The sequence below is a fragment of the Gracilinanus agilis genome, chromosome 1, assembly GCF_016433145.1.
Source record: "Gracilinanus agilis isolate LMUSP501 chromosome 1, AgileGrace, whole genome shotgun sequence".
Classification (NCBI taxonomy): Eukaryota; Metazoa; Chordata; class Mammalia; order Didelphimorphia; family Didelphidae; genus Gracilinanus; species Gracilinanus agilis.
Genome location: NC_058130.1, coordinates 220,916,978 through 220,941,075, shown reverse-complemented (window position 1 = coordinate 220,941,075; position 24,098 = coordinate 220,916,978). Strand labels below are relative to the sequence as shown.

Below are 24,098 nucleotides of genomic sequence, written 5' to 3'. Positions count from 1 at the left end.
GCTCGTGTTGTTCCTCCCTCCTAGCATACCCTCCAAAATAAATCCTATCCACCCATTACACTATACACATTATACTTGATTTTGGCCAAAAGACAAAGATGTAATCTTCAGCTCAGCTGAAGTCCCACCTCCTCTATGAAGCCTTCCTAGATCACACTAGCCTATAGTGGCTGCTCTGTCTTTTGAACTCCAGTAACACTTATTGGGTCCACTTACTGGGTGGCAGCAGCCCTCAGTTTAGTGCTTGGTATACTCTAGTACTTATTTCTTAATTATTTCCTATGTATCAGCCTCACCTCAGTTTGATTTCAAGGACTTCAAGTCTTAATGCTTCAGACAACAGACAAGTGTCTACTATGTGTCAGGCAATCATCTAGATTTCTGAGTTACAAAGACAAAGAATGAAACCGATCCCTACTAGCAAAGATCTTATATTTGAAAACTGGAAAAGAAGAGAAGAGATGACAACAAATACCTATGTAAACATATGCAGTAGAAATAGAAGAATAAATACAAAGAAATACAGAGTAGCAAAATACAAGGTACTTATATTGAGAGAGGGGATACACAGTTGGGAAAGGAGGAAACCAGGAAAAGCTTGAAGCAGAAAGTGGTTCTTAAGCAGCATCTTTAAAGAAGAGAAAGATTCTACGAAGCAGAGAAGGAGTAGATTCCAGGTGTAAGAGATGGCCAGTGAAAAAGAACAGAGACAGAGAGATGGGCAATGGAATGCCATCTCATGTGTTAGGAATAGAGGAGAGGAGAGTTTGGGTGGATTGCAGAGTGGGAAAATAATGTCCAAAAAGCCTGGAAAGATAGATTGAGGCAGGGCAGTAAAATCTTTTAAAGGCTAACTAGAGAAGTTTATATTTCAACCTAGAAGCACTAGCGAGTCCCTGGAGTTAACTGAGTGGGAGATGGACAAGGTCAGATCTCTACTTAAGGAAAATCACACTGGCAGCAATGTGTCCTGTGATCATAGATTTAGAGCTTGAAGGGACCTTAGACATCTACCTTGTTCAATATGTTTTCCTTGTGTCTCCCACAATGCTTAGCATGATATTGGTCAAACAGTAGGTGTCCAATAAATACAGTGGTTCCCAAATTTTTTTGGCCTACCGCCCCCTTCCCAGAAAAAATATTACTTAGCACCCTGGAAATTAGGTTTTTTTTTATTTTAATAGCAATTAATAGGAAAGATAAATGCACCTGTGGCCATCACCACCACCCTGGATCACTGCAGCACCCACCAGGGGTGGTGGCACCCACTTTGGGAATCACTGATAGAATATGCAGATCATTGTCCAAGGCACACTCTTAGATGGGCTGGGAGGACATCAGGGGAAGGCTAGAGAACAGTGAGGAATTTTTTAAATTATCATTGTTCAACATCCCAGTGCTGAAATTGATGTCAGAGTAATCAGAATTTTGGAATTAGGAGAAACATTATTTGGCATCTAGTCTAACTCATAAGGAAAGAAAGGAAAAAAAAATGTCCACCACATTATGTCTGTGAAAGGGAGCCCATTATCTTCCAAGACAGCCATTACCATCTGAGTTCAAATTCTGGCTCTTCCACTTAATACTCGAATGATCTTGAGCAAAAAATTTTTAACTGCTGAGGGCCTCATTTTCTTCATTTGAAAAATGAAGAGGCTGCATTCTTCAAGGTCTAAATCAATCATCCTGAGATTCTTTACTCCCTCAGGGAAGGTATGGGATCCTGTGCTGGGGCATGGGTGTCCTCTGCTGACAAGACTAGGAATAGCAATTACTTCCATCCAAAGGAAGACTTTTATAAGGGATAGCACATATGAATGCAGTGTATTTGCAAACCTCTCATACCTTTGTGTCCAGGAGCCAGAGACGTCCTAACAGGTCAGTGAATAACCTAGTTTCTGGAACATATTCTGGAGGTCAGGGCCCTAGCAAACTGTGGTGGTGGTGGTGATGGTGTGTGTGTTTAAGGAGGCTAATTTAGATGGTACAAGGGAAAATAGCTTAGAGAAGGTCTCCTTGGCCATCACTGGGATACCAAGAGAATGAATGAATCCAGAGTCACGATTCAGAGAATCCAGTTTCAGAGAATTAGTCCATTTTGCTGATAGAAAGCATTCTTTTATTTGTCATGAGCACATCTAAAACATAACTCTTCCCTTGGTCTTCCTTGCATAGAAAGCGTAGGAAAGACGATGACATTTTTCTGCTCTTGGACCTCTGGAGCTCTAAGACCCAATCTCTTTGGTTAATGCTAAAAGGGGTTGAGACTCTGGAGTCCCCATGGAATTTTCATAGTCTATGAGGCTGAATTTAATATGACATTTTCCATAAGAATGATGATATGGGACCACCAGTATGGCATAGTGGATAAGAGGTTGAGAGTCTGGAGCAGGGGTCCGCAACAATATGGCTCTCGAGCCATATCTGGCTCTTTTGAGGGCCAGACATGGCTCTTTCTGCAGGAGCCATAAAATCAATTTTTTTTTTCAGGCTCTATTACAGAAGTGCACACTGTGAGCACTGTACAGGTCTCATGAAATTACATTTTAAAAAATGTGGCGTTTATGGCTCTCACGGCCAAAAAGGTTGCCAGCCCCTGGTCTGGAGTCTCCCTGGAATTTTCAGAGTCTCTGAGGCTGATTTAATATGACATTTTTCATAAGAGAGAGATGATATGGGACCATCAATGTGGCATAGTGGATAGAGAGTTGTCCTCAAAGCCAGGACTCTAGTCCTACCTCTGATACATACTGGTTATGTGATCTTGGACAAGTCACCTAAGATCTTACTGCTCTAGGGAGTTCTCTAAGACTACAAATTACAGAAAAGGTGCTGACCTGAATTGGTAAAGATTTTCCTCATTTGGCAGTGCCCTATATTAATAAAAATAATATCTACTCACTATTCCTGTACTACTCACTGGAGCTGGCTCCAGAGTCAACATTCATATTCATTTCCCATGGGAGACAATTCAATTCAATGCAAATGACTAGATAGACCTTTTCTCAGAATAATATTTTAAAATATAAAAATAAAATGCATGGAATTAAAAAGGAAACTAACTATATCAAAATACAGTTATTAAAATATTTTCCCTGAAATCTATCCATCATCCCCTTAGGATTCTGTGGACCCCACCACTTAACTTCTCCTCTAGAAGTTCTTGGCAACTCTAAACTTTTTCCCACTTCAGCACAGACTTCTCTCTTCTCTGAATACTACAGACATGATTATACAATTAGCTCTTTAGTGGTCTCTTTTTGTTCCGGTTGAATTAATATTTACCTCTTCAATAGATATTAAGTTCCATGAAGGTAGGAACCATGTCTTATGTTTCTTTGTTTCCCTATATCCCCAAATATAGCAAAGACTGAGAATGCCTATTGGTTGATTGACAATTAAAAGATAGGTAAAATCATGATCAGTTTCCAGCTTAGAAATCAGAGAATGAGGAGTCAGAAATAGGCCTGGAACACAGGGTCCCTACCTCCCTCTCGTCTGTCATTATAGATGCTATTCTTCTCTGAATCCAGAGTCTGGTGTCAGTACCAGACCAGCTCCAAACAAAGAGAAGAGTCCTTGAGGGAAATTAGTTCTGTATAATTGTAGCAATCTGTGTAAGGAGTACCTTTAATCAGAGGGGAAATTTTTTTAAGTTTATTTATTTCATTAATTTAGAATATTTTTCCATGGTTACATGATTCATGTTCTTTTCCTCCCTCTCTCACCCCCCCTCCCATAGCCAACAAGCAATTCCACTGAGTTTTACATATGTCGTTGATCAAGACCTATTTCCATATTATTATTATTTGTACTAGGGTGATCTAGAGGGGAAATTTTATGGCAATATTCCAGGGAAGGCTCTGGCACATTCACCAGCCTTTCAGAGCTCCTCACTCCCTTTAGACATTTGTGTCTGGCTGCCTGCCTTATTGAGAGGAAGTTTGGATATATGTCATGGGAAGGTAATCTTTCAAAAGCCTCTTTTATGTTGGTTGTACAGAGTAGGCAAAGCGAAGCTTACAGAGCAATCTAAATTGCCCAGGTTGTCCTAGTCCCTGATCCCTCTGCCAGGGATTTTCAGTATCACCTAACAAAATCAAGCATATCTTCAAGTATATTTTAATCACCTGTGTACCTAGCAAAAATATAAAGTGCAAAGATATAAAGATAAAGATAAAGCAAAGATATACTGTGCAAAGATATAAAGAATTGGCAAAGTCTCCGAGCACAATATAGATAGAGGGACAAGGCTATGCTCATGTAACAGCTGGGGAATAGAATGTGTTAGGATATGAGACATTTCATCAGTGCTAAGGAATTTAAGAGAAGGGAGAAACTGGTACTCCCAGGGCAGTGTGGTAATCAAGGAAGACTTCATAGACCCTAAAAGATGGGCTTCAGTAGGATAACCAGAGATGAACAGAGTACACTATCACTTGTTGGTTGTCCAAAATCACAATTCTGACCAACAGTTTCTTCATCTATAAAACGGAGAAAAATAATACTTGCTCTACCTACTTTCCAAAGGAATGATTTTTAGAAGAATGCTTTATAAACTATTTTCTTATTGTTGAGTCACTTCCATGGAATCCAATTCTTCATGACCCCATTTGCGGTTTTCTTGGCAAAGATACTGGAGAGGTTTGCCATTTCCTTCTCTAGCTCATTTGACAGATGAGAAACAAGGGAAACTGGGGGAAATGATTTGCCACAGTCACACAGCTAGTCAGTGTCTTGAGGCCAAATTCGAACTCAGGAAGAGGAAATCTTCCTTACTCCATGACTGGTGCTCTATTCATTGTGCCACCTAACTATTAAAGTTGAGCAACTATCTGGAACATGAGATTTAGAGCTGGAAGAGACCTTAAAGGTCACTCAGCTCAACCTTTCCATTTTTACAGATAAGGAAAATGAACCCCAGAGACAGAAATAATTTGCCCAAGGTGAAATAAAAAGTAAAGATTTAATGGTATGTCAGGCATCAAGCACTTATTTAGGGTTCACTATGTGCCAAGCACTATGGTAAGCCCTGGAGATATAAAGGCAAAAACACAGTCCCTGACTTCAAGGAGCTCATATTTCTAATGGGAGAGACAACATATAAACACTTATGTTCATACAAGATATAAACAGTGTCCATGGAAGGTAGCCTCAGAAGGAAGCCACTGGTGATGGATTAAATAAAGGAAAAGGCATCCTGCAGAAGGTGAGACTGAGCTGTGCCTTGAAAGAAGCCAGGAGGCAGAAGTAGAGAGAGGGTCCAAGTTGGGAGATGGAATGCCATATTGAGGAAGAGCAAGGAGTCCAGTGAAGCTCAATCCAGAGTGTGGGGAGAGGAATAAAGTATAATAAAATTCGAAAGGCAGGAAGTAGGCAGGTCGCATCATTTTTAAGTGCCAAAATGGATGACTTTATATTTAATCCTGGAAGAAATAAGGAGGCCACTATACTGGGTCAGAATATAACACCAAAAAGAGACTATCTAGTCCAATTCCTTATGTTACAGATGAAGAAATTGAGGATGAGGGAGATTAGATGGAGAAGGAGAAGAAATAAACGTTTATATAGCTCCTACCATATACCAGGCACTGTGCTACATGGTTTTTACAAATATCTCATTTGATTCTCAAAACAGCACTTCAAAATAGGGGCTGAGTATTAGGGGCAGGATTTGAACCCAAGTTAAACTCCTGACATAAGTGTTCTTCCCATTATCCTGGGCCTTCTGACTCTAAACCCAATGAGTGCTCTTTTCACAGTACCATGCTGCCTCAAGTTTAACAGAAATTGAACAGAAATAACAAATCTCTACATCCTTCGCAGAGGTTTCCTTCCTGATTGTCCCCATTTTCTTTTTCATTTTTAAACCTTTACCTTTTGTCTTAGAATCAATACTGTGTGTTGGTTCCAAGTCAAAAGAGTGGTAAGAGCTAGGCAAAGGGGGTTGAGTGACTTGCCCAGGGTCACACAGCTAGGAAGTATCTGAGGCCAAATTTGAACCCAGGACCTCCAGATTTCAGGCCTGACTCTCTATCCACTGAGATACCCAGCTACCCCCTTGATAGCATTTTCAGGGAAAGGACTTTCGATCCTTCTACCCCACAGCTCACAAGGGTTTCAATGATTTCCTATTAGAAAGAATTAGGGATAACTTCCACAAGAAGCACTTGAGGCATCAGCCTCCCCAGGATCAGGATTACCTTCTAGCAGCCAAGGTTAGGCTCTCTCTCCTTCCTCTCCCACTCCATCTGACTCTTCCCAAAGGTTTCCTCTAGCCTCTTAACCCTTCAGGTGTGGAGTATCGCCGTGACTCACACCTTCCAGATCCAAAAAGCCCGTGACCATCTCGGCTACATTCCAGAGAAGTTCTCCTTTGCTGACTCAGTAGACCATTATATCCAGATCCGGCACAAGCAGCAGCAGCACAGCTCAGTGCTTCTAAGATTCCTGATGGTCCTCATCTGCCTCGTTGGTGCACTCTTGCTTTCCCTGTACTTCCTGGACCCTTCATTCCTCGGACTTTCCCATGAAGACCACCTGTAACAGTCACCATGCAAGCTCCACAGGCTCCTGTCACTTCTGCAGGATCTAGCCCTGAAATAAAACATGTCCAACTTAGGAACTGATGGAGATACCAAGCCCCGGGCTCCTTGGAACAAGATACTAGCAGGTTCCTACAAGACTTGTCCAGGGCTAAGAGGGAGGTAAGAGGGCATGAGACATAAGATGGCTTCCCAATTCTTTTCAGGAGGTCCAAAAAAAATCCCACTCTCTTTTTCTTCTTACTTTAAGACTTGCTCTGATGTATTAAATTTTAGTTTAGATCAGGGGTTCTTAATCCTTTTTTGCGTTGGGAACCCCTTCTCGGAATAATGTTCTTTTAAAAAAATTCATAATTGAAGGAAATACTAAATTTCAGTTAGAGGTTAGAAAAAAGAAAGATGGTTGTTTTTTGGTTTTTTTTTTACCCCATCTAAGTTCATGGACCCTTCTGAAATCTATCCATAGACCTATTGGGGAATATGCAGATCTCAAATTAAGAACTCCAGTTTAGACCCAATTTAACTGCAAACCATTTGATCCATGCCTTTAATTGACATCTTACTTATCTATTGTTGTCTATACTTGAGAGACCCTGGTATGTCCCAGGCTATAAAATTGTTAATCTGATCTTGGTTGCATTTCCTGTTCAACAGAAATTGTGCCTCAAGTCACTTTGGTACCAGTTTTTGTTTCTGATTTTTTCACCTGGCTGTAAAAGAATATGTATATAGCCATATGTAATATACATGTGTACATAGAATAAAGAACATATGTATGCAATCTCAGTGATGACAGTTTCTGGGGATCCACTGGTCTTGGCTTCTGTGAGCACACCAACCCGAAGTCTAGACTCTGCCTTCTAGCACCATATTTCCATTCTCTCCTGAGGACTTAATCCCCTTCTATGACCCTAGGAAGGGTAGGAACATGCTTTGAAGGTGGTATAAATGTTTGTACCTAAAGATATTTTACATATATTTGCAGGGCTGAATTATGTGTGTAGCCTTGGGAGGGCATATAAGAAGTCTGTGTGTAGGGGTGTGTGTGTTTATGTGTATGTCTCGCTCTTATCAGTTATTCTGAAAAGTCAGAGGATCATAATTTGAGAATTCAACTATAAAAAGAGAGAACTGCTGTCTCTAGTCATTGCTAGCCACATCTCTTTACTCAGCCAGTTAGCTTTTATAGAAAGGGAAGTCTCCAATACTCTTGTAGTGGTTTGAGCATCAGTAGGGGCATCAGATGCCATCCCAAATACTTTATACGTCCATCACAGGCTTAATAGCTGGCAGAAAGAACAATGAAATTCCTCCCTTTCCATTCTACGTGATCACCTTTGAGGTCTGTATCTCTAGAGATCCAAGGCCCTCATCTCTTTGGCTAATGCTGAAAGGGGCTGAGACTAGGGGACCACTCATGAAATCTTCAGAGACTAAGCATTCAGCATTCAGTCATCTTGAAAACTATTTAGTACTGAGTGAGTGTGGCATCCTCTATAGGAAGTATGATGATGGGCTTGACAGCATAAGACCTTAGTTCTTTTTCTACTCTCTACCAGGAGATAGAAAGCTTGACCTTGAAAGCATGAAGGTTCAAATCTGGATTCACTCTGTCATATCAGACATAACAACTATATGATGCTGACCCTGATCTGATTTAAGTTGTACATGTTCTAGGCAACTCTCTAAGACTAGAAGGTGTTGACTGCATTTGTAGAGGGGGCTTCTTCATCTGGGATCCTGAACACCAGGGAAGTCTCTTCCTGTCCTATTTATTGGATCTTGGAATGAACCATGAATTAAGAATGAGCCTCTCAGTGTCTAGGCAACTCTCTAAGACGATTAAGTTTTAGAAAAGATGATCCCTATACTGATAGAGGGAATTTCCATGCCCCATATTTCTCTATACCAATGAAATCATAGGACCAGTCTCTCCCACCTCCACAAATGGTTGGATGGACTATTCACTTTAGTTTTTTTTTTTAATTTTGGTGTTTTATCTTTATTTTATTTTAACAACAAATTTCTGGACTACTCACTTTGGCTGCTTAAATAATACTGTTAGGGCCAATGGTTCAAAAAGGACTAAAAAAAAAAAATCAAGAGGTTTCACGGAGATAGCACTTGACTCTTCAACAGCAGATTATGACAATCAGATGGTTTCCCAGCTATGCTGGAGTGTGGTAAAATGATGATTTCATTTGAGAAGGTATCATGGAGTTAAGTCGCCCCTAGATGACTTAATAAGTTCACTACCACCTTGTTAGTTTAGCAAGTCACCTCAAATTCCCTGAATCCTTGACACATCTCACATCTTCAAGTGAGGTTCTGCTTCTTTGGGAATGGCACCTGGAATGATAAGAGTTGATCACCATATTTTCTAGTGACATAAACTTGTTTCTGACCTGCCTACTGTCCCAGATTTTGTAAACTCCTGGCCACAACTAAAAGTTTTCTCCCCTCATAGAAGATTTCCATTCTGTTATGATACAACTGCATACAGACAGATATAGGGAAGGGAGAGGAGAACAGCATTTCCTGAGAGTTTGAACTCCACAGAAAATGCAGAATAGGAATAGACACATGCAAAAAGATTAAAAAAAGGGGGGGGCTGTGATGGAGCAGCTAGATAGCACAGTGGATAGAGTGTCAGGTCTGGAGTCAGAAAGACTTTGGTTCAAATCTGGTCTCAGATACTTCCTAGCTGTGTGACCCTGGGCAAGTCACTTAACTCCAATTGTCTAGTCCTTGCCTTAAAATCAATACTTAGACAGAAAATAAGAGTTGTCTTGTTTTGCTTTTTAATATTAAAAAGTGACCTTTGGGCCTAGACTTCCAGTAATCTCAATAACCCATTCAAAAATAGCAATACAAATGTCACCCAAGAAGCAAAACTGCCAAAAATCTTCAAGTAACAAGGATTGAGCAAAAATTGTTGATGACCCTAAAGGAAGAAGAGAAAGAAAAGTGAATCATTAAAGCATCTTTTTAAAATGTACAGAAAAGAACAACACAAGGGTCAAAAGGAATCACAAATAAGCAGGATAGTTTGTTTTGTTTTGTTTGTATATTGGCTCCAAGGTAGAAGAGTGATAAGGGCTAGGCAATGGGGGTTAAGTGACTTGTCCAGGGTCACACAGCTAGGAAGTGTTTGAGGCCAGATTTGAACCAAGGACCTCCCATCTCTAGACCTGGCTCTCAATCCACTTAGCCACCCAGCTGCCTCCAAGCATGATAGTTTTTAAAGTGACATGTTAAATCTACTATATATTTTTATAGAAAAGCAAGTTGTATATAACAGAGATTTGCAATTTCATGTATAATTTCTCTTTTTTTCTGTTTTACTATGAACACTGAATGTGGAAATGCTCATTGTATTTGTATGTAGTTAGTTTCCAACAAAAAATAAAGAGAAGGAAAAAAGATTTAATGATTCAATGGATGTTTAAAAGAGTTACCCTTCTGGTTTTGAATCATGTCTGGACTGTTTCAGGTCCATTTCTGAGAGTTGAGAGGAGGGCAACTTACCCTGTTTCCCACCCTATCTGAGTACAAGACAGACAATGGAAGACAAAGAACTTGTTCAGACAAGCCTTAGTCTAGGATTGAGGCTGCCTTCTTTTATGTTTGTTCCTTCCTGATTTTTGGCAAATAAGTCTCTATCCTAAGATGGGCATGGTTTGGAAATAACTTTGTGAGTTTAACAAGTTCAGAGCTGGGTCCTTCTGGTCAAAGGTGACTGGTGGCCCAGGCAGGAGTCCATGGCATATACTTGCACCACTTTTGAAGAAGATGACCACCACCAAGAGGTTGGGGTCAAGACATAGACCAGGAGTTGTTTGGACAGTTGGGGTAAAGTGACAATGCTATTCAACAATCCCAGAAACTACTTTATGTTCTAATAATAAGGTTGAAAAGCCTCCAGAGAGATGGTTAACAGCAGTCATAAGTTTGTTTTACTGAATACTGTTTTGTTCTGTCAATGCAGTAATAGACTACTAGTCTATGAGTCTTTTATGTTGTTCAGCATTTCATTTGTGTATACATAATAAAAATCTATTCCATAATGATACCTTTCTATCCCACCTTTTGGAAAACCCCTGGACATGAACCAGAACCTAATCCTTAAGCAATTTTTCCCTACAGTACTGATATGGAAGTTGTAATGAGCAGAAGAGTGTGAAAAAAGAAGACTAACCTCTCCTATTAGAAACTAAATTCCTCTGGGACTAAGTTATTCCAGACCACAAGCCTATGATCTCTTAGAGGGGAGTAGGTATGGCATCTCTGCCTCCCAGGTCCAGCAAATGGTTATTCATGTTACCCCAAAACAATAACAGAGATGCCACCAGTGGGAAAAAACTGCTAGAAATTTCCATAAGACAGTAAAAAAAAATACCCAAAATAATAAATACTGACTTTTAGCTTCAGGACCCAGTCTATACAGGATCCACCAACTACAAAAACAAGACCACTGAATAACAATTGTCATTTATATAATACCTACTATGTGCCAGATCTATACAAAACACTTTTATAAAAATTATCTCATTTGATCTTCATAACAATCTAGGAAAGCAAGGGCTACTGTTATCCCCATTTTACATATGAGGAAACTTAACCAAACAAAGGTTAAGTGATTTGCCCACAGTAATACAGCTAGGAAGTATCTGGATTAGACCTCAGGTCTCTCCTGATTCAAGACCCAGTGTCTAAAGACATTAAAGAGGAGATGTTCCACAACTTCTCATCTTGTGAGATTCTTGTCCGTGCTTTCCTATACATTTTCTATAAGGAGTCTACCCAATGTGCTGGCAGCCTTCCTCTAGATCTCTTCACCAAAGCAGCACACAGGCCATCCATCTGTTACTCTCTACTGTTACAATATGATCAACCAATTTCCTGTTCTGGCAGCTTGGTGGTGCAGTGGGTCTGCAGTCAGGAAAATAGTCTTCCTAGTTAGAAAGACCAAATCCCACCTCAGACATTTGCTAGCTCTGTGACCCAGGTAAATTATTTCATCTCCGTCTACCTTGATTTTCTCAACTACAAATGGGAGATAATAATAACATTTATCTTACATGGTATAACATGAAGATGGCAGGATGGAATTCCTGCAAGATAAAGGGTCAAGCCTCAACCCAGAATTCCAGTCTCCCCCCACCCCAGAGAACTCTGGGTGAGAGGGCAGTTTGGGGCAGTTATGGAGCAGTTGATTCCTGGGGGTTGAAGTGAGCAGGTCACTCTGTTTGTTGATCCCAAATCTTGGGGCTCGTGAGAGCTTTTAACCTTGCTTTAGCCTAAATAGACCTACAATCAACCTCACTAATACTTCAAATTAGTTATTTAGACTTTAGGAGAAGATTATCCATTAGGTTAGAGAGCTAAATAGCTAACCAAGTTACCTTTCCCCTTGGGGAGAGGGGCTGCTTGGACCTAACAATTTAGGGTTCCCCTGACCTTATTCTATCCTTGACAAAACCTCCCTCCCTTTTCCTTCCTCACTTATCAGTAAACCTTCATCTTTTGGAAGCAGTGCCTGGCTATTATTTTGGGAAATACTCACAACCATTTTCAAGCTTAGTTCCTTCAGCTATGTGACCCATACAAGTCAGATCCTCCTGTCCCTGATAATTTCAGGACATCAAGCTTCTCCTAATTTCCACTAATCAAACCTGTGGGGAAATAAGTTGAGAAAAGTCAACATCTTTAGGAGACTAGCCTTCTCTAGCCTTGCCAGAAGATATCAGATCAACCACCATTTCCAACTGATTTCTAACTGCTTGTTGGGAGGGGGGAGAAAGGAGCACTGAGCTAGATTGTGCCCCTCCCTTTTCACTCAAGCCTGTCAGTGGGGGAGGAGTGAGTCCAGCAGGTTACTGATCACTGGCATAACTACACCTTCCCACAAATATCACTGTTAAAACCAACATAACAGTTTTGGCGAGCCAGCCAGGATTTTTCTTTCAGAACCTGAGTGGTAAGTGATTAGTATGGCCAGCTTGATTAACAGAGCTGTTGTCACACTGGGGTGCTCTGGGGTGCTACTATATGGGATTTGGCAAGCTTGTGCTACCTTTTGGCTAGTGACTATTCCCCAATTTTGTATGCAAATGATTGAAGTCTATGATTCTTACAAGTGGTTTACTATATCCTTGGGTGAAGCTCTGGCATATGTGCCATCGGGGATGGCCATGGCTGTAGCATTTTATGGAGCCCTGATGATATTGAGGAAAGTTCTAGCATTTACATTTGGAAAAAAAGAGATAACAAACCCGGCTTTGGAACAGTTAGAGCAAACAAAGACCCTCATAGAGATAAATAAGCAAATCAGAGAAGGAAAGGATCTAGATGCAAAGACTATTATGCAGCTAGAAATTATTGAAGATACAGTTACACCAAAAAAAGGGGGAAATACTAAGCAAAAGGCCACAGATAAGAACACCGAAAAACAACAGGCTGCAGGAGCTGAAGTAGCTCCTGTATCAATCCTCCCCATATAACTGATAGAACCCTGGTGCAACCTGACTCAGGAATAATTCACATCAAGGGCTACAAACCTTTCTCAGGGGGTGATTTGGAAATCTGAAAAAGGAGGTTCCCTCAGTTCTACACAAATCCCCATAAGTCGATAAAAGAATATAAAAGGGCCGTGAGATTATACAACCCCACATTTGAAGACGTGGAACTGCTTTTATCAGAGTTATACACCCCTAGTGAAAAAGCCAAGTTCATAGCCGAGACTAGGAGCAACCCCAACCTAGCCTCATGGCCTGAGCAACACCAAGACCTAGAACTCTCTTCCCATGCAAACATGGCTTACCTTAAGAGATGTAGAGAGGATTTAGCTGAAGTGATGAGGCAAGGTGTTCAAATGCATGGAGGTCCTTTGAGAAATTAAGGCAAGGGGAAGAAGAACACCCAAGCCTATATTTGGACAGGCTTTTAGAGGCAGGTGAAACTATTCTGGGATTCAGGGACATGACTGGCTGAAGATAACATTCAGCATGTGAGGCGGAAGTTCGTAAAAAGCAGTGTAAACCACATCCAGTCCTATTTCAAATTGTATTGCTCACAATGGGAGACCATGCCCATTGAGGAACTGAGAAAGACAGCAGCATATGTGCATGAGTCCAGGGATAATGAGCCTAAGCAATCAAAAGCCACAGAAAAAGATAAGGAGATTGCTGAGCTAAAAAGACAACTAAAGGAAGCTCAAAAGGCCAAGGAGATAAGAGGAAATTAAGAACATGGCTCCGATGTCCAGCAATCAGAGGAGCCAGGGTAGGCCTAGGCAATCCTCCTATAATAGCAACAATAATAACAACTCTGTCAAGCACTGTTTCCTTTGTTCAAAACTTGGGCATAATGTTAAGGACTGTAGGTTCAAGTCACAGATAAACTTTGGTAATAGGAACAACAACAACAATAACAATAGGAGAAACACCTACTATAATCCTAGATATAACAACAATAACAACAGGGATAACACCAGATATAGTGACACAGCAAAGGCCAGGTGTTGTGGCCATAACTGTGCTAAATTCAGTAATTCCCCTAGTTTGTCTAAGATGGAGAAATATGTGTCCCAAGGAGAGAGGCCATGTACCAACTTATGAATCAAGGAAGTAGCCTTAGTTGTTGCAAGGACAGATAAGGGCAGTGGCAATGATGTGGCAGAGGAAAGTGGGAAGGACAATATGGGTGGAAGAGAAATCATAAATTATGGGTTGGTGGATGTAACACAAAGTTACAAAGAAATGACTGAGGAGGAGTTGCAAATGGAGGAGGATATAATAGAAATAAAGGAGAGAATTTATGGGAAGGGAAACAGTGATTTGGGGAATGATGAAAGGAAACCAGGCACATATGCACAAAACCTTGATTCAAGCTTGAAGAAAGTAGCATTCATTAATTCTCACTGTAAGGGGAAAGAAGCATTATTGTGTAGTAAGACTGTGGATCATTTACATCAATCTGTAGTACAGCAAGGCCAAACAATGGGGGCACTGGTTTTAGACAGGTGTTCTAATGGGGATCTCTTAGAAACAGACAGTGTCAACAAGGGAGATGAGCTCCTGCAGACCATTGAGAAGGAAAGTGCAAAATTCTAAGACACAGGCACAATCTCTTCTCTATCACCAGCTAGGGTAGCTGAAAGGGAAAGTGGAAAGTGGAAAGCCTACTTACTACAATACTAAAGGGACTTTACATCTGGATCCTGATGCTAGGGAATTCATACTAAGCCTACTTTAGGGTCAGGTGCATACTGATGTAGCACACTTTCAAGCCTGTGATACTCCAGAGAGAGCTGCCTTTGGAGTAGATTCTGTGTTAATGCATTTAAAGGAATTCAATTCCATAGAGATCAGTACCCACGGGAGAAACAAAATGACACCAATAGAAACAGAAAAAGAATCTACAACACTGACTTTATTTCCTATGTAAAGTACATCTGCAGTTAAGTTTCCTGTTACTGTCATAGAGTCTAGGGGTCATATACAAGAAGAAGGCATAGACTCACAGGGTTGGGATGTAGTCATGAGCCAACAACACATTCCCAATTCTGAAGAATTTCCTTTAATGCAAAGAATTACCTCTCCTGAATCTAACTTTGCACAAACCAAAGCATGTTCAGTAGAGAGAAGGACACTCTACCTTACTCATGGTCTGGGAAAACTGAGATACACCTTGACACTGATAGGCCCATGAATGATGAAGGGATGCAAATTAGGGCACAGGCAGTCCAAAAAGCCACATTTGAAAGAGACTCACCATCATTACACTCACAGAATCCTGAGCCAGCACAAACAGAAGTCCTAGAACAAGATCAATAGGATTTGGGGGACATTGAGATAAAATCACCTTTGGTACCTGTTGATCAGACAGCTAAAGATAGGGAACCCTTGGTTATGGTGATGATAGGAAATCAAATCTATCCAGCTCTTATCAACATCGGAGAAACTTGGTCTGTGTTAACATCTGCACCAGAAAATTGTGCATTAATGGGGTCTATGAGAGTAAACGGAGCCACTGGGCAAATGGAGTTGGTGCCCAAGCTAAGATCTAAGATGGTGAAAATAGGCCCAATTACTTTAGGTCATTCCTTTCTGTTGATACCTGGATGCCCATCCAACCTTTTGGGGAGAGATGTTCTCTGTAAATTAGGAGCCACTATTCAGTGTGATAAGTCAGGCCAAATATTTCTACACTTACCCAAGCAGTCATTCAAGCACCATCCCTTGCTATTCCTAGGGCAAGTGGAGGGTGATAAGGAAGAACATCATATGGGGAGTATCTTTGAAATACCGAAAGATGTCCCAGAGGCAGTTTGGGCAAAGCATTCAACCGATGTGGGTATTTAAAAATCTGCCACACCTGTAAAGATCGAGGTGAAAGAAAGCATTCCACCTAGAATCCCTCAGTATAGGTTGAATAAAGAGGCTGCAGAGAGATCAGGCCTATTATCCAAAGTCTCCTGGAACAAGGCATTTTGGTCTATATTATATCCAAGTATAACACACCCATCATAGCTATCAAAAAGCCAAAGAAAGATCCAAATGGCCAAACACAATGGCGTTTTGTGCAGGATCTGAGGGCAGTAAACAGCTTTGTTAAGAAGGGACATGCAGTGGTACCTAGCCCAGCAAATATCATTGCTGAAATTCCAAGCAGTGCAGCCTGGCTCATGGTTGTGGACCTGTGCTGTGCATATTTTACTGTACCCCTGCATGAGTCCAGTCGGAAGATTTTTGCATTTTCCTGGGAGGGTAAACAAATCTGCTGGACCCGAATTCCTCAAGAGTTCTCAGAAAGTGCAAATATCTTTTGCCAGATCCTGCAAAGAGACCTTGAATCAATCATATTCACTGAGAGTAAATTAGTTATGTTGGTGACCTTTTGCTAATGTCACCAAATGCTCAAGTGTGTCAAAGGACACCAATAGCAAAGTCAGTGTTGAAGATTCTTCTTGTATCTTACATGGTTGCTATGAGATTCACCATCAGTTCTGAGGAGGTAATATTGGTAAAGCACTCCACATAGTACCTAGCACATAGTAGACGTTTAATAGATGTATGTTTCCTTCCTTTTTTCTGGTCATTCATCTCTTTGGTGTTATCTTTTATACTACTTTGCACATGAATTTGTTGTCGACCATAGCCCATTATGCTCATTATGAGTTTCTCCATTATCCTTTGGGTGACATATAATATAAATTATAAATATTTTGATGCCCTGAAGATTCCATGATTCACAGCCATACAGTAGCACCAGACGTCAACAAAAGCATTTATCCATTGTTTACTGTATGCCAGGAATCATGCTAAATGCTAAGGATACAAAGAAAAGTAAAAGCAATCCATCCCTTCCAGGAGTTCACATTCTAAAGAGAGAGACAAAATTCAAACAACTATGTTCATACCAGATATATACAATGTGTGTGTGTATGAAAGTTGCTGTTTGAAAGATGAAATTTTGTTTCAAGGAAGAGCTTGGGATCACTGAAATGCTGATCTCCCAAGTGCCATCCAGATCACACTCTTCATTCTATTTAATCCCTCGTATATCCACAGTATTTGCCAAAGAAACAAATATCAACAAACCAGTCCTATTGGCTGTCCATATAACCGAATATGGATAAATCTCAATAAGCATTCTTCAACCACTTAATTTTTCCTATATGAATAGACTGACCAAATGCTATTGAATAATTATAGACCTCATTTTGAAAGTTTGTCAGTGTTTTGAGGATTGGTACATTCAGCATGAAATCTTTGACTAATATCTACAGAGAATCTCTTTTCCATTTGGACTCTTGCTAGATATTGTCCATCATAGTGGCAAACATCTTTGGCAAGTATCCTCTCTGTTCTGTGCCTCACTTGGTCTTCCTTACTCATCTTATTTACTATGCCTTAATGACTCCAGGTCTGATAAGTCCATCCACTTTGTCACCTGGAGGCTACAATAATTTTTTATATTGGCCAGTGTTTTCTTTAATTTACTCATCTCTCTGACTTTAGTTCCTGAATTGGAGCTTTGTAACTACCCAGGGGCTTTATCAGGAGTATTCTCCACTATTATTGCCTCTAGACATAGAGCTTTTCAGGCCATAAATGTTCTCTAGCCCTTCTCCCAGCACACTAAAGCTATTCTTTACTACTGCTGGTTTTGCTGAAGGTTCCTTTTCCTGTTCTCAGGCTTCTAACTGACCTCTTGTATAGTTTTAGGTCAAAGAAGTAACTTAGTATAGTTTCTCACTGGATTTCCTAATCAGCATTTCATCTGGTGAGAACTTCAAGATTTACCAGAATACCAGCCTGTGGGACCTAGGCAGGTTGTCTCCTGTTTGGGTAGCCATTTTTGGCCAGAAATCTTTCCCCTTCCTTTCATAGCTTAGGGGGGAAAAATCTATACTCATTGCCTCCACTTCCTCATTTCTAATTCTTTTTTTCCTCCTGAAGGGTTCTAGGTACTTATTATTTTGTAGCAGAATATCCAACACAGATCATATTGTTGTTCAGTTATTTTTTTCAGGAATGTCTAACTCTTTGTGACCCCATTTGAGGTGACTCCCATATTGGAGTTGTTTGACATTTCCTTCTCCAGCTCATTTAACAGATGAAGAAACTAAGGCAAACAGGTTTAAAGTGACTTGCCCAGGGTCACACAGCTAGTTTAGTATCTGAGGCCATATTTGAACTCAAAGATGAATCTTCCTGCCTGTAGAGATTAAAATTAATATGCAAAATACAAAATATTCTATTTATAAATATTTTATTAATAATAAACTAACAAAAGAGACTAACTAAAAGGTACTAACCAGCTTGCTCCCAGGAACCAAAGAGAAAAAGGGAGAAGTTGCAGCCAACCATAAAACAATAACGTGACCATGCAAACATGGAGGCACAGGAGAGATTAAAGGGAATTTTGAGAAAACTAAGGATTTACAGGGGATGAAGTCCAAAGTTCAAAATCTCCATTTATACACTTCCTCCATACCTAATACTCTATCTACTTTGCCACCTAGCTGCCCCTAGATCATGACGAATAAATATTAAACTCTACAAAATAGAATATCTAGTATGTAAGTCTAAATGAGAATCATAATTTTTTAAAAATACTTAAACACTAATTCATGGTCATACAAAATAACATTTAAATTAGTTGACCTAAGTGTTGAAGGGAACTATACCACTGGAAGCAAGATGACCAGTAAAATACTTCCAGAAGTCTCTGTTCTGGTCTGCTCCTCCTAAAAACAGCTCTTTCTAACAAAGTAATAGCCTTACTTGGTACACTTGTAGTAGTAGTTTGACTCTATAGAAGCTACCTCTATAACAAACACAGCAGCAGACATGCCACTGGCCAGGAAATCCTTAGCAAAAGTGATGGCTTGGTCCATTGTGATTAGCTACTTGGTAACAGGTAATGAAGCATAAGGCAAGGTAAGAGAACCTGAGAAGGATGGCCAATAGCCAGGAATTGTGAATTGTTGCTTGTTTAGCCTCTTGCTAAAGCGTGGACCCAAAACTGCCACCCAGTTCTCACTCTCTGGAAGTCTGGCTTTTGACTTCTCTACTCAATAGAAACTGCTCTCTCTCAGATGACCAAGGATCTCTTACATGCTAGACCTGCTACTATACTTTCTTTTCAGGCGCCATTTTCCTAGGCTGTCTCCAGTAAGACATGAAGGGGAGATTATGGTGAAGTTGGTAGTGGTAATTTGACTTGTCTGGCACATGCTGCCTCCTGCCTTTCTCTCTCAGGGTACCTGCTTCAGCCAGGCTGGCTTGCCTGCTCTGATAGTGACAATTGGTAGATGATTAAGGAAAGATTTTGCTAAAGAAGGGTCCTAGTATTAGTTTTTATCTGTGACCTAAAGAGGAATCAAGAAACTTCAGAATACTTCCATAATCGTCATCCATATCCTGCCTCTAAGTAAAGATATACACCCAAAACCTACATCCTCTTTCCTTCCTCTATGCAATTTCTTCATGACTCCATCAGTTCCTTTGGTTCAGTTATAATCCCTATGCAGGTGACTCCCAAATCTATGTATTCTGCCCTAGTCTCTCTCCTGAATCCCAGCCCTACTTCACTGATTGCCTCCAAGGCATCTCCACCTACATATCTCATTGGCATCTGAGACTCAACATATCTAAAATGGTATTTAGGTTCCCCACTGAACCTACATCTTCTTCCAAACTTCTCTGTTTCTGATGAGGAGGAGTAGTTCTATCATCCTTTCATTTCACTCATGTTCACAACCTTGGAATTATTTCATCTTTAAATCTTCTCTTTCCCTTATTGCCCAATTTCAGTTGCCAAATCTATATTTTATATTTACATATAAAGCATATATATACATATATGTACACACAAATACATACATATCATCTAACATCCATATCAATTCTATCTATATATCTATACGTATAGATATAATAAACATACATAAATAATATATATGTTGTTTATACATGGTTGTATGCATGGTGTCTCTCTCATTCAATGGACAACTCCTTGAGGACAGAGACTGTCTTTTCCTTTCTTTGTATTGTCAACATTTAGCATAGTACCTGGTATATAGTAGGAGTTTAATAAGTGCTTATTGACTTGACTGGTTCCACTCTACTTATGCTCACTTTTAGAATCCTGCTACAGCCACCCCTATTCTTCAGGACTGTTCCTGCCATATTCAGGCCTTTCCAGTCACCCTTTCTCATCAGGATCCTGGCAGGCAGAAGCAGTGACCAAATGAAGCAGACCTTCTTCACAAGCCCAGTTTGTGGTCCTCCAGTCCAGCTTCCATTTCCACTGCTCTGTTGCTTTCATTGTCTCTTTATAAGAACCTCAATTGGCCAGCCAGTTGGAATTCCCAACTTGCACTGCGGCAGTCACACAGCTCACGGCTCACTATGTTCTCTGTCCCTCCTAGAATAGTAATAAACAATCCTGGACTACTTTCCCCAAAACTCAAATAGCTAGGTTCTGAAGACCTCCTGTCTGCCAAGATCCATCCCCAAAACACTCCATTCATAGATCAACAAACATTTAGTAAGAACCTGTTCTGGGCAATGCCTTGTCCTTATTCCTTGGGGAGATGAAAAGGCAAATAAAAAAGGCCTTACCTTCAAGGAGCTGTCAGTTGAACTCCCTCCTTTTTGTTAAAGCCCAACTCAAAAGCTACCTTCTTCTTGAAGCCTCCCCTAACCATTCCCAGAAAAAAGTGGTATTTTCTACTTCAAATTTCTCAGGATGACCTGCTTGAACTATGCCCCCTTCTCTCTTGCTACATCAATGTGTCCCTATCCTCCCCCACACACTGTAAGCTCCTTATGAATGGGACCTGTTTCTTCTTTATCATTATATTCCCAGTGCCTGACCATGGTGTCTTGGATAAATGGCCAAAAATAAATTTTTGTTGAATTGAATTAAATTCTATAGAACCTAAAGAGATTATCAAAGGATCAGAGAAGTTAGAGATGCTAACTGTAATAAATAACTCACATTTATCCAAAATTCTAAGAACAAAGTTATTTCATCCAGGTTAGCTCCAAGAACTTTGACTACACTCTTTAAGTCCTCTGTAAAATGAAGTGGCAAAATGAAGTAGGTGATGATACTAAGAAAATGACTTGCTTTCCACCCACTATCCCCATGCCCCTGACAGTACACAACAGTGGCATTTCTTTGGTTCTTATTTTCATAGCCCTTAACTACTGGGTCAGTTTTTAGCTGGTAGTTCCCCAATTCCGTCACTGTGCTTGGGTAGCCCCAAAGGGTCCTAAAACTTTAGAACCAGCCCCAATGGGCTTAAGACCAATGTTTAAGTCACAGCATTTCCTCCTGTGACCTCAGGCAAATCACTTCCTATTAGACTAATAAGAGAGTAATCAAGCTAATAATAGCTTGATTTCCTTAGAGTCTAAATGCTTTGGAAAAACCACTGGCCTCTTCCCAATTCTGCTGCTCTTAGCACTCATTCTACTTAACAGGAGCTCTTTGGGAAGTTGTATTCTGGTACTGGTATCCAGGTACTCAGTATCTGAGCATTTCTGACTTTAGCCTCCAAAACAACAGAAAAAGCAGACAATGGAGAAATCACCTTCTTTCTTGGGACTTCAGCACCCAAATCTACTAACCTTCTTTACCTGACATCCCTTCCTGATCTCAAGCCCATTACAGGTGAGCCTTGAAAATTGGAGTTGGAAATTGAATTGGAGTTGGGAGTTCTGCAGAGATCCCAAACTCGGAAAGGTGCCAGGTCCGGGAAGGAAACAAAGGGATTGCATAATTTCTAAAACAAACATTATGCGTGGAGAATGGAGGTTAAGGGAGTCGGGTTAAGAGAGCGATGGTGAAGAACAAAAACAGCTATAGGGAGGGGGGAAAAAAACACAGATTGTGGCAGCGGTGGGATTCGAACCCACGCCATCGAAATGACTGGAGCCTAAATCCAGCGCCTTAGACCACTCGGCCACGCTACCGCCCGCTTAAGAAGGCCGCCTCCCAAGTATATGAAGATGACGTCGTTCCTGCCCCTCCCACTAGCAGGTAGTTTTGTGTTTTACGGATTTCTGGGCTGCTTTCTGTTTCTCCCCTATTACATCGTCCTGAAAGAAGGCCCCGGGAACTATGTAAAGCTTTGCTCCATAGCAATAATCTCAGTTAATTTTTAAAGTGCTGCTCTAGAACCCGTAGACACAAAAGCCGCAAAGGACTACAGAAAAGTAAATTAAGTATATTAGTACATATACATGGAGACGTAATTTTAATTTCAAATGTTCATTTTCGTCTCTTCGCGATCACGCTAACTTCGCCCCGGCAGGCAGGTGGCGCTGCTGCTCCACTGCTGGCTTGGGGAGACCCACGTGGAAAGCAAAGACCAGAGGACACCACCACCACCACCACCACCCACCCACCCTCATCTCCCTCCCAGCGCTTGCGCTCAAAGTACCTCAGAGGTCCTAGTCCGGGCGGAGCCCACCGAGACTCCGGAGACGGCGCCGCCACGTGCAGAGGACAGCCACGTGGCCTCCCTCCCCCTCCGGGGACTGGTAAGAAGGAAAAAACTGCAATTGTAAAGGCGCAATAGACACCACTCCTTACCCCCCCCCCAACCCACCCCCCTCGCTTACACCTCCTACCCCAAGAGCCCAAGGAGAGGGATTTCCCTTGGAGGTTCTCTTACCTTGATCCCAGAAGGACTTTCTACCTTTCTCTTGTACTGACAGACGTGCACACGTACACACGCTCTCCACGTAGCTGTGGGCTTCCCCAGCTTGTTTGTGGGAGACACACCCTATTAACCACATTAACAAGAGGGCTTCCCCTGGAAGTTGGCTGGGGAAGATTGTATGGGCAGGCTCAAGTGCTCCATAGCAAAGATGATCCAGAAGCCCTGACACTCAAAGGTAATTCCCCGGCTTCTCAAGACCCAATCTGGTGAAGCCTAAGGACTTGTTCAGAAGAATGTTTCTAAATGTTACAAAGAAAACGATATTTTAATACAGTTATAAGAATATTAAATAAGCAAGTTCACAGTCTGCGGGTTGAAAAACTCATTTTTAAAGTCATACAGCCCCAGACTGACTTGATTCTGACCATGCAATGCCCCATGAACTAGAACTGAATTTGTTTTCATTAGGAAAGGTTCAGGGTGCAACTTCTGGGTGCCCTCAAACTCAGCTGCCAGTTATTGTTCTGGAACAGGTGAGAACCTGCCTATTTCTATTCAACCCCAAGGGGAAATGGGGTGGAGAATGGCTCCCAGTATTTCTGTTCCCAGGATGGGCTGGTTTCAGAAATCTGACGTTCATGTATGTTCTTCCCAGGCTAGAAGGTATAAGAATAAGATAAGTATAAGGCAAAAACCAATATCTCTCTCTCCTCCCCGTCCCTCCTCCCTTCTCCACCTCTTTCTCCCCTTCCCTCCCCTCCCCTCCCCTCCCCCCAATTTCATTTCACTGGTTTTACTGGAGAACCAACTCTATGTACATTTATAAACAATAGGAAAACCATCTTCAAAATGTAAAAAGAATAGAAAGAAGGTCATTGTATATAATCAGCCAAAGCACTTTAGTCACTAGAAGTATTTTTTTCTGAAAAGAATGTTTGATAGTAAAAATGGCCACATGTTGCTAACCTTCAGAGAATGCAAAATGGTGAGCTGCTGATGTGGTCACTTTGCTATTTGGACAAAAAGTAATGGGAATATCTGATCCAGAAAGGGTGAAAATTATCACAAATATTTCCAAAGCCCTCCAGGTACCTGAACCAAAGCTGTAGTATTGCTGTCTTTATGACCAACCAGTAAGCCAGATTTTATGGCTTTCTGTGGGTGAGACTGCAGAGACAGTCTATTTCCAATGCAATCCAGCCCCAAGCAAAAGAAACACACACACAAATACACACCCCTGACCACTGGTGAGTTTTAAAAGCAATTTCCTGGAAAATTAAAATTAGTGCTTTTTAGATAAGGTTCAGGAATACTGCCTTGGAAACTCCTTCCCATCAGTCCAGGTTAGGATCAGACATGGAGATAGA

At 41.0% G+C, this 24,098-nt stretch overlaps 1 protein-coding gene and 1 non-coding gene across 2 annotated transcripts in view; one reads left to right on the top strand and one right to left on the bottom strand.

The window, feature by feature from the left end:
* The window catches only part of SDR42E2 (short chain dehydrogenase/reductase family 42E, member 2), a 31,129-nt gene extending 24,560 nt beyond the window's left edge, over positions 1 to 6,569 (top strand). The window contains exon 11 of the mRNA XM_044679011.1: positions 6,295 to 6,569. Within this exon, the coding sequence (XP_044534946.1) occupies positions 6,295 to 6,546 (252 nt within the window). The 3' untranslated portion in view covers positions 6,547 to 6,569. The remainder of the gene's footprint in view (positions 1 to 6,294) is intronic.
* Positions 6,570 to 21,957: 15,388 nt separating this feature from the next.
* Positions 21,958 to 22,039, bottom strand: TRNAL-UAG. Its single transcript has one exon. It is a non-coding gene; the product is annotated as a tRNA-Leu (tRNA).
* Positions 22,040 to 24,098: the final 2,059 nt, after the last annotated feature.